At 39.3% G+C, this 11,044-nt stretch overlaps 1 protein-coding gene across 4 annotated transcripts in view; it reads right to left on the bottom strand.

The window, feature by feature from the left end:
• Window positions 1–11,044, bottom strand: part of Il15 (interleukin 15) — a 97,143-nt gene that overhangs the window by 71,603 nt on the left and 14,496 nt on the right. For all 4 annotated transcript variants that reach the window (XM_023706489.1, XM_023706487.1, XM_023706486.1 and 1 more), the window contains exon 2: window positions 1,444–1,564. In XM_023706489.1, the coding sequence (XP_023562257.1) occupies window positions 1,444–1,476 (33 nt within the window). In that variant the 5' untranslated portion in view covers window positions 1,477–1,564. The remainder of the gene's footprint in view (window positions 1–1,443; window positions 1,565–11,044) is intronic.

Raw genomic sequence — 11,044 nt, 5'->3', positions numbered from 1 at the left:
AAAAAAAAAAAAAAAAAAAAAAAAAAAAACAAGCTTAAAAAAAAAAAAGAAGACAGCCAGTAAGTTGGCTCCTGACTTAGGGAATTCTTAGTACAATTTCTAGGAAGTAGAGTTGTTTCAAAGAATCCTCTGAAGTTAAAGGTTAACTTTTGTTTATGGGTAACTACTGACAAACAGTATATTATTCACACTTTTTCCTTTTAATTTTTATTTCCTTTATTATTTTCCGACACCAAAAATGACTCAGTTAAAGTGGAACTACCCACCTTTCCTTTCTTAGGCTTCTTGTAAAGAGTTTCAATTCCTGTAAAACCCCTTACTTTCTGCACTGCTCATCTTGACTTACATATAGCCTCCAAAATTTTGTCTGAGAGAGTTACACAGAAACTGAAACTGAAGATGAAATGTATGCACTGGCCATAAAAACCTAGATGCTTGGATTTTCATTTCTGTGGCTTTATTTTGCTCAGTTATTGAGAATGAACCTCATCTTAAATTTTCTTAAATAATTTTAAGAAACCTAATTGGTCATTAAACAATCTAATTAACGTTTCTACTCTAATTCCTTTATATCAGCAAGCTAACTCAAAAGTCAGGTAACTGAACTGCATTTGCTATGCAATTTAAGCAAACCATTCCTTCAAAATTAACCTCATATTACGGCAGAAAGTGAGATGCAAAATTTCACCTTACATGCCTGGGGCGGGCAAAATATGGCCCACTGGCTGAATACAACTTGCCTGTAATTTGGAAATAAAATTCTAGACGTATCCTCATACCTATGTATAACCTAAGTTGCTTTCTAGAGACAGGGCAGAGTTCACTGGCTGTGACAGAAATCATCTGTACAGCAAAGCTTAAAATATTTACTATCTGGCTCTTTTAAGAAAAATTAAGGGGGTCAGTGAGAATGCTCAGTGGACTAAAGTGCTTGCTTGGGAAAGCTAGGCAAGCACAGGGACCACAGTTCGATCCCTAGCACCACATGCAGTGCTGGCCCTACTCCCAGGTCAGGCTGAGCCAGCCAGAGACTGGGGCATAGTGCACACACCTGTAGCTCCAGCACTGGGGAGGCTGAAAGCAGGAGGATCACCAATTAATCTGAGACCCTGCAACCAGCAAATGCATTAAAAATAAAAATTGCATCTGGGGCCGGGGAGATGGCTCAGTGGAATAAGCGCTTCCCTGGCAAGCACAAGGGCCTGAGTTCAATCCCCAGTTCAAAAAAAAAAAAAAATTGCATCTTTCTGTTATATGAAACGTCATCTGTCCTGTGAAAATAATTTATATGATAAATGACATTTTCTTGTTCAACCACAATGCTCATTTTCTCAAAATTCTGAGCATATACAACTTTACCTGGTTTGCCATATCTTACTCATTATTACTTCCATTATGTAAAAGTGTCTGCAGCATATGGTAGAATTTTAAAACATGACTTACATGACCTCTGGTAGGCTGGCTGTCTGCTGACATGGGCTTCAGGTTCTGTGTGATGTCACCAGTGCAGAACACAATGAGACATTGCTGGAGGCAACTGAGTGGTCCTACACTGGGCTGGGTTCTGTAGGCAGCGAAGACAGAAAAAAAAAAAATCAGAATTGGATACTCAGTAAGCCTGTCATCTCAGATGTCCGGCTAGCTACACATCTGATCAGGCTCTAAATGACAGGGAGATGCATACAGAGAAAGCTTCAAATGTCAAGACTGAATCTGTGGTTGAATCTTATCTAAAATCTTCAGTTTCCCAAATTTTAACTCATATCTACATTGACCATAAACTACAGTTCTTCACACCGTTCCCTAGTAAAATGTGTTTCACTTCTACCATAAAATAACACAGCAAAGTCTCTACTCAGATACTCTGCCATCAAGCATACAACTGCAAACCCTCTTTGCAAAGCACATTGCTTTCTAGAGACAGGACAGAGTTCACTGGCTGTGATGGAAATCACGTGTACTGCAAAGTTAAAAATATTTCCTTTCTGGCACTTTTAAGGTGATTAATATAGGTCCATAGATTATAGCAATTACAATGTCTTAAACTGATATACCTCCTATATTTTTAAAAAGTAGTATAACCTTTATTTTAGAAAATAAATTAAGAAATTGCCAAATTTCAGTATGTCTCATTATATTGAAGAATTTATATTAATAGTAATAATTTGTCTTAGATAATCTTAGTTCAGATTATCAATGAAGTAGGTCAAACTTGATGCAATTTTAAACAAATATAAGTGTCACAGTTCTATCTGCACATGTGTGATATGGGGTCTTCCTCAATTATTTATGGAAAATATATTTGGTCAAAAGTTACTGTGCATCCAATTTACCTCATGTGCCCTCATAGCTGGTTTTTATCCTTAATAAACTCACTTATTAATGGAGAGAAACCTGAAAGCAACTAAGTCATGTTCTGTATATTTCAACAGGAGAATGAAGAGAGCTCCAAGTAACAGCAGAGTGTGAGGAATTAATTCCATGGTACGAGGAAGATGAAGGACTTGGAAAGACTTCAGGGGAGAAACTGACAGAAGAAAGCAAAGCTGCTTCCAGCAGCCCAGAATTTAAGGAAATGAGGGAGAATGATATTTTAAGAGACTTCTGAATGTGATTTTGCTCTTGTCCTAGAATTGGTGCATAGAAATCAGTGTTAAGAAACGCTATGCTGCTGAAAATTCTAAAGAGAGTTTTGTAGTCAGGATGAGATATCTACTCCAAGGCTAACTCAGGTGGAAATAAGCGTTTCTATTGCTATTACCTTCTCATCAATCCAAAAGACAAACGGCTTCATAGATGGAGCTGTACCTACCCCCTCCCCAAGTCAGATGCACATGATAAACCCTGACCTTCAGGGCAATCTTATTTCATAATTGAGCTTAGATGAGGTCCTGAGTGAGACCCTTTGGCACAATTACAGTCCTTATAAGAAGATACACTGAGGAGTGAGACCACTGCTTCTGCTGCCCTGTCATCTTCCCTCACCTTCCCTTTCCATCTTCACTCTTTCCTCCCTGCTTTCCTGCCACACAAGGACATAGAAAGAGGGAACCATCCACAAGGCAGGAAGAGAACCCTCCCAGGACCCAACTCAGCTGCCATCTTGTTGCTGGACTTCCCAGCCTCCAGTACTACGGGCTGTAAATTCTTATTGCTTAAATCACTCATTCTATCATTCTATCATTGTTATAGCAGCCCCAGCTATCTAATATAGATTATTATTAGCCTGGTTGGACATCATGCCAGCAAGCATAGTTCATCAGTCCTTAAACCTAAGCATCCAAAGTTTGAAAGAGAAATGGGATACATGTGGACTTTCTTTTCAGTGTTTGACCCAAAAAGCTATGCAAATTTCCCTTGAATTAAGGTTGCTTTTTTTTTTCCAAGGGATCTACGCAACCAGATTTGGAGGTCTACTGGACCAGTGGGAGGAACCACGTGGGTAAGAAGAGGTAGATCAGTGGATCAGTGTGGAGGCTACTATATAGGTGTGTGGAAGAACTCAAACACCTGGCCTGAAGGAGACTCCATTTTGGTAGCCTCCCCCACGATGACAGCAATGGCTGTGGTCGAGTAAAATCAAGAGTTAACTGGCCCTTTTACTCTAAGCCAGGCTCTCAGTCTCCACCCTGCAGGAGAATGCCAGCAGGCAAGCAAAGTGGAACACATGTTTTTCCTGTTTTGATCCCATGGGTCAAACCTATGCTGGAAAGCCCATGAGGAAGAGGCAATCCTACAAAGTACAGCCCATCTTCAGGATCTGCCAGACGCCTCCCTGCCTGAGACAGAAATACATGCACGCTCAAATCACACAAAATGGAGTAGTAATGGCATGTAACCTACCTGTACCCGTTAGGTCACCTCTAGATTATTTATAATACCAATACAATGCTAGTGTGATGTAAACAGCTGTCACATTGTATTGTTTAAGGAATATGGTTAAGGAAAAAAAGCTACACTTGTTCAATACAAATGCAACTGTCATAGTCCCTAACTGTGGAGTACATGCATGGTTGGTTGGAGCCTGAGATGCGGAATGCAAGGTGCACAAAGGCAACTGAAATCAAAAGTGATGCCGATGCTACATGATCTCGGACTTTTTGAGCTGGATAGCTACCATGCAGGTAGGACTTCCATGTCTCTGAACTAGTACAGATAAAACTTAGGTACCATTTGCGATGGTGGAAACAAGAGAGTCACTGATTGGTCAGAAAAAATCAACTCATTCTGTATTTATTTGTATCCCATTGCTTTCTCCCACTTAATAGCCACCTTTTATTAAGTTCACTGCCTCTAAAACTCAATATTTTAAACTTACAGATTCATGAATGGAATAAATTCATTAAACAGATATAAGGAGTAACAATTAATTTGGGGAATTGGCACATATACATGGCACACCTTAATCCTTATTGGCTCCCTTCCCTTCCCCATCTTCCTCTCCTCACATCCCCAGTCCCCTTCCTGTCTCCCCAAAGTCTTCATTCAAAGTGTTTTTAAAGTACTTTTCTTTCCTGCTTCTCTTCAAAGTGTGCATATTTTTAGTGTTTTGTATAAAATAAACCATTTGATACCCAATCTTTCATGTCTGGTTTATTTCACTTGTATTATGAAAAAATACAAATATGATGAGGATTTTAGATTTTTAAAGCAAATTCTTGTTAATTAAGAAGAGAATACTGCTACTTTCCCAAAACATAGATCTGGATTCCAAGGAAACAATTTAATTTTAAAAAGACACAATGTTTAATGAAGCAAAATTCACAAGGAAGGTTAGATATACAATCATATGTTATGGCCTGGGACAAACTCACTTTTAACATTCTCTTCATGATCTCCTATCTGAACCATTTCTATTACACTGCTTAATCAAAAGTGTAAAAGGAATCTTCATGAAAATTTGCACTGAACAGAACAATTACAATTTTTGAGAAAACTTTTTGTTAAGTTTTAAAGTTGATCCAAGATACAGCCATTGGTCTTGTGATTTTGTTCTCTTTTACATTCTCCTCTGTACCATGTTCGTGTGACACTCAACCCCTGAATCTTGATTTTGCTGTGTGCTTCATTATCTCTGAGGAGCCTCTTCAGATTTTTCTTTGCCTAGTCCTCCAGTTACCAATATTTTAAAAAGATCCAAAGTGGTGCGGTCCAACACAGTAGGCATTAACAGCATATGTATGACTATTTAAATGTACAAGTAAATTCAGGTAAAACAAAACTAAGTATTCACTTTCTTTGGTGAACTTGCCATGAAACACTGGCAAGCCACACAGTTAGTGTGGGAACGCACACACCATGTGGGAACGCAGCAAGGGCAGAAAGCTGTCCTCAGGGCTGGATTGCCTATTAGACAGCACTGATCCACGTGTGATACGAAACGTTCCAGACAGGTCTAAATTTGTTACATAGCTTAGCAATGAACAGCAAGATTTGGGGCAAGGTAATTAGTGTGGCAGGGCCTGCATTTTTTCATCTGCAGAATGGGGAAAATGGTGCCCACTTTGCAGATTTATTGTGAAATTTAATTGAAATCATTCATTCAAATGGCATAGACAAACCTTACCGTACTGCTAGTACTCACAAATATTGGCTCTTTATGAGCGTTTATTCCCATTGTGAAAATTACACCTCACAAGAAACAGTCAAACCATCCCTCACAACAGGGTTGTACCTTCCCTCCCGTACCACTGGAAGCACAATGAGTTACCGTCAACATCCATAAAACCTAGATCAGTGCCACTAAAGTGTCAGTTTGCAATGACTAACGCTCACAGTAATTCCTTCTTACGGAAAGCCTTACAAGAAGAAAAATGTCAGGCAAACGAAATGTGTTCTAGTTATGTGTTTGCTTGACAGCCTGATGCAAGTTCTTCAACAAGTCAAAGACTAGGAGAAAACATTTGATAACTTGGTATGCAGTGGTCTACTTGGGAAGACAAAGTCCGAGAGGGTTTCAGATTCTCACAAAGAGGGCTATAAAGCTTAGCCATGAAACAGGAAAGCCTAGTAAAGCAGCAATAAGGGGTGGAGACAACCCGGACAGTCAAGGTGAGGTTTTTATACTTCGAGGAGCATTGAAAGATCAGCAACTGGAGAAGAATGGTAAAGAATCAAGTTAAAGGAAAAAGAAGTGGGAGAAAGCCTCAGAAATTTAGCTCTTCAGGGCTAAGGAAACAGTTTCTTCCATCGGCCAAGATATACTTTGTTTTGTTCTTGTTTATAGGAAAAGAAAAAAAAAACTAGAAAGGCTTGAATTTAATAGTGGCTAGACTTAGCCCCACTATTCCATCTACACATTATCTTCATATAATTGAAATTATTATATCTAAATAATATTGAACTGTAAAAATACATGTGGAAAGTTATTCTGATGGTTTGCTGAGCTCTGAGCATTTGTAGTTAAAGATAAATGAGCACCAAAACCCTCACAAGTGCTCAGGTATGCATCAAAAATGAATGTTCATCTTTTGAGCTCTTCAGGTATTCAGAAAAAGATTCACATAAAATTATTCTTCGTCATAAAAATCAGCCAATCATTACTAAACAATTTTCCAGTCCTGCCACTATAGATAGTTGTTTAACTATTAAAAATGTATGCTGTGATCTATCCCAGCCTTAATGACGCCAGTCTTCACACCATCACACAGTGCTGCCGCGAAAGACGCCTCTCATCTATGGTAGCAGGAAATACCATATGATGATTCGTAATGGTGCACATTTCCTATTACCTGCTGATAATAACCTATGCATGGCAATGAAGGCTTCATGGTACAGCACATCCCCTGCTGGCAAATAACTGGATTCAAACATGTCTCTGGCTTCTCACTAATGCTTGACAAAGGCAAAGAAGTGCCAATACCACAACTCTCAGGAATAACAAAATAAAACAATCTAGGGCCAAGTGATCATTTTATTAAAGACAGATGCACATTCTGCCACACAGTCCTTCAGTAGGTACCCTGTCTCCAAAGAGTAAATGAATACTGGCTGCTTTTGTTCTAACCTTTAATTATGCTTGCTGAGTAGACCTGTGTCATCTTCCATCATAAACACTCAGATTTTTATGAAACATATAAAGTGATTTACACTTAACACTGAATATGGGCCACAAATTTGCTCTAGTAGTCCCAAACATCTTGTTTCCAAGGCACTGCCCGCCAGCTCCTTCCTGACAAGTTAAAGAAAGTTTATACAGCAAAGTAGTAGAGCTTATAAAACTGTAGGCTCTCTCTACTAATAAAATTTATTTGGCAGTCGGCAGTGCGTTTGAACTCTTGAGCTCTAGTGTGCTCCATGTGGCTGCTGGCTCTCTTCACCTTGCAACACACATCCTTGGCCTTGCCTTCGATGCACAGCCGGGTTTTTCTTCTCTATTTTTTTATACCATGAGACAGAGTTAGCAGAGTGTCTGCTCTCATGGCTGGAGACAGTTTTAGTTCTTTTTCTCCTGTTTCATTGCCCCATTAATTATTCTTTTTTAATCCTCATCAAGCTATTACTATAAAGGGGTAGACATTTTTGTCCTTTGTAATTTTTGCTTTAACATTTTCCTCCTCTTTATGTCACCTCTCTCTTGCTGCTCAGATTTAGGGCAAAGACAGCTGTTTTTCCAAAACATCATCACACACTGGCTCATTCCTTCTCCAGGATCACACACATGTCACACTCTTTAGGTTCTGATCCTTTCCACTGCATGTTCTTGTCACAAGATGTCCAAGATGCCCGCACTTTTACTGTCTGATGTATCAGATTTCTTTTTTCTTTGCGTTCCTTTTCATTCTTTTTTTCCTTTGGATTGGAACATTGAGGGACAGAGGAAATAAAAGTTGGTAGATAACTTGCTTCTCTAAATATCTAAGGCTGACCTGCTAAATGGTCAAATTACTAATAAAAAGATTCTATGACAAATATGGGCTGGAAACAAGGATACTGGAAAGTTTCACAACATAGACACAACATAGAGTGTTCTCTTCATTCAGTTTTACAGCACAGATTTATGGGTAATTTTTTTAAACATCTGCGGGGTCATGGGCATCTTCTATAGGGGGAGAAGCTCATGTCAACATGCTGGGTAAAGAATGATGTGGATATTGATAAAGAATGTTGTGGGTAATTACAAGGAATGGTGTGGGTATTGATCGCATTTCTTGCACTCTCCTCACATAAGCTACCATTTTTCTATTCTTCACTAAAATTTAAATTTTTCAAAATCACATTTCATGAAGCATTGGGCCTGAAGACATCTTAATGAAATAGAGAAGCTCACGGATCCTCACAGAATGGTAGAATCTACTCACAGCCTAGAGAGCAGGGCCCTGTTCTGTCTTTGAGTTGTTGCTTAACCTCAGTGAACAACATATGTAAACCTCTGTCTCCTAACCTCAGTTATCTTAAATAAAAGATTAGACTGAAGGTGTGCAAAGTCCTGTCCAGGGCAGAAGTAACATCTATAAAGATCACAATTGATTATCTCAACGTTACTGAATCCATCTATTACACACACTTCAGGAGCAGCAGATTGAACACCCCAGATGATTTCTCTGGTCCAATCACTTAAATTTCTCAAAAAAGAAGAGCCCAGAAATTAAATGTGCTGTCTACTTTTCACAGAGCAGTGAAACTGCAGCTCAACTGCTTTGGATCCCCATTTTAATTTAGGGGAGTTCATTTAGTTACAGAAGCATAAATAACATATTCATATTATGACACTTTTCCACACTAACTTGTTTCAAAATGTATCTAATCTATGCCATAATCTATAACATGTTTGGAGGTTACACCTCTTGTATGTACTGATTAAATATAAAAGTCTGTTTTTATAGATTGTGAATACTTTTCATATTATACTTTAGGTCTACCTTTATGTTATGCTACTGTCAACTTGACTGGTTTACTATTCCCCCAAAACCTCATGCACTCAGGGGCAGGATAACTGAAGGGCAGTGGATCAGAAGAGTCCTGTACTCTTTCATGGATTCATCCTCTGGTGAGTTCAGTGCTTAGAGTATGCTTTTGAAAGGTGTCCCTGATTGGAGCTGTGTCACTGAGAACATGACCTGGAAGGTACATGTCCCCCACACCAGCTCCTCATAATCCACTTTGCTTCCTGTGCACCATAATGCGAGAAGCTTTTCTTCACCAAACCCTTCTACCATGTCTTTTTGCCTTGGACCCAGCAGACTATGGACTGAAATCATGAATCAAAATAAACTTCTCCCCTCTAAGTCACAGATGCCAGGTATTGGGTGGCAGCAATGAGGAAGTAACTAAGACAGCTGGTTAGGAATTCAACTAGGGCATAGTAAGGGATCTCCTTGGTCTGTCTGGGTGGCTCATGGAGGTGTAAGCTTGAGCACTGTATGAGGTCAACAGTCCCTTCCTCTCTAGCACTATTCTTCTCTCTGATTCCCTACAACGGAGAACTGAGAAACACTCTGCTGCACCTTTTCACCATGATTTTCCCACCTTAGAGGCAGTGAACCATGGACTGACTCCACCGAAACTGTAAGCTAAATTACACCTTTCCTCAGTTATGGGAGTCAGCTGTTTTGTTATTTCACCAGAAAGCCAACTACTATACTAGTCTATACCATCACTACCACCAACAAAATGCCATAAAAATACAATTGACTGTGCTGTACTTAATTCCAAACAGCCACTTTCTGAGCTAGAACAATTAAATAAAAACAAACAAAAACAAAACAACAAGTGCTTTGAAAAACTCTTCATCTCACTCATTATAGCTCAGTTACTTTTGACACTGAAGGAGTCTAGAAGACAGGAGTTTCAGTATCTCTTTATACCAATAGATAAGATACCACACTTGCTTTTGCAAGTAGAACATAGTGAAGAATGCTATTAAAATGCAGCATTATCATTATCTTCATCTTCAATTTTCTTTAAATATTGGCCAGGTACTGATATATTTATTCATCATCTCTGAAAATTAACAGAAATTTTTTTCAAGTTTCTGTAGTGAATTTGGTGTTTATTGGAGATTATTTTCATTGATTCCTTTTAAATTTAGTTTTAGAACTCTTTTCTATTCTTATAAGAGATTGATGCCCTGACTATCTTTTTCCAATCCATGGACATTACACTGGTAGATGCTCTTTTCTGGGTAGGGCAGTACTGGGAATCAGGCCCTTGCACTTGCCAGGAGGGCATTTGTGCCAGAGAGCTAAGTCCCTGGCCCACTGGTAGATGTTCTATCGCCGAGTCAGCTGCACAATCCTTGCATAAACAACAGTGCACTTTGATGCGTGTGTTCCAGCAGAGGGAGGAGTACAGTTTTACTTGTGTCTTATGTTAACTAATACTTTATTTCATACTGAAAAATACTCGACATTTTTTTGACATCTGTTTGTCAGCCTTGCTGAACTATCACCAAAGCAATCATCTGTTAATTTGTGTGCCTTTCATCTATAGATGATATTTTATGTGCTCTTATTTAATCTTAGCACTTATTCTTAATTATACTAAAGAGATAGTGGGTTCTCTGTGAAGCATGCAGTGTGCTCCATGATGAGCCTGCCTCTTACCACTTCCCCACTGGGAACCCAGAACAAGCCCAGCACACGTTTGTGCTTCGGTGCACTTGCGGGAGAAGCGGGGAGCAAGGACCTCCTAGCGAGGGAGTCACCACCCTGACGTCCTTGGTGCTGTGGGCGGCAGTAAGCATTAAATACTGGAATTTTAACTGAATAAAGTTAAAAATGAAAGCTATCTAAACCAAACATGCAGGTTTAGGAGAATATTCCCAGAGAAAACATTAGCTGAGAACTTTGGACCAGCTGAAGTCAGAAGAAAGAAATATTGATAAAAGCTGTGCACTCCCAGGTGGGCAGTCTGTTCCAATGCCTTGCTATGAAAGCAAACACGGCATATTTAAAGAACAGACAACAAGGGGGCTGGGGAGAGAGTGCACTGGCATAAGTACCTTGCAAGTGCAAGGTCCCGAGTTCAATCTCCAGTAGAAAAAGAGAGAGAGAGAGAGAGAGAGAGAGAGAGAGAGAGAGAGAGAGAGAGAGAGAGAGAGAGA

This window comes from Octodon degus, unplaced genomic scaffold (assembly GCF_000260255.1).
Source record: "Octodon degus isolate 3935 unplaced genomic scaffold, OctDeg1.0 scaffold00260, whole genome shotgun sequence".
Taxonomy (NCBI): domain Eukaryota; kingdom Metazoa; phylum Chordata; class Mammalia; order Rodentia; family Octodontidae; genus Octodon; species Octodon degus.
The sequence above is the reverse complement of the archived record's forward strand: the minus strand, read 5'-3'. Positions and strand labels throughout refer to the sequence as shown.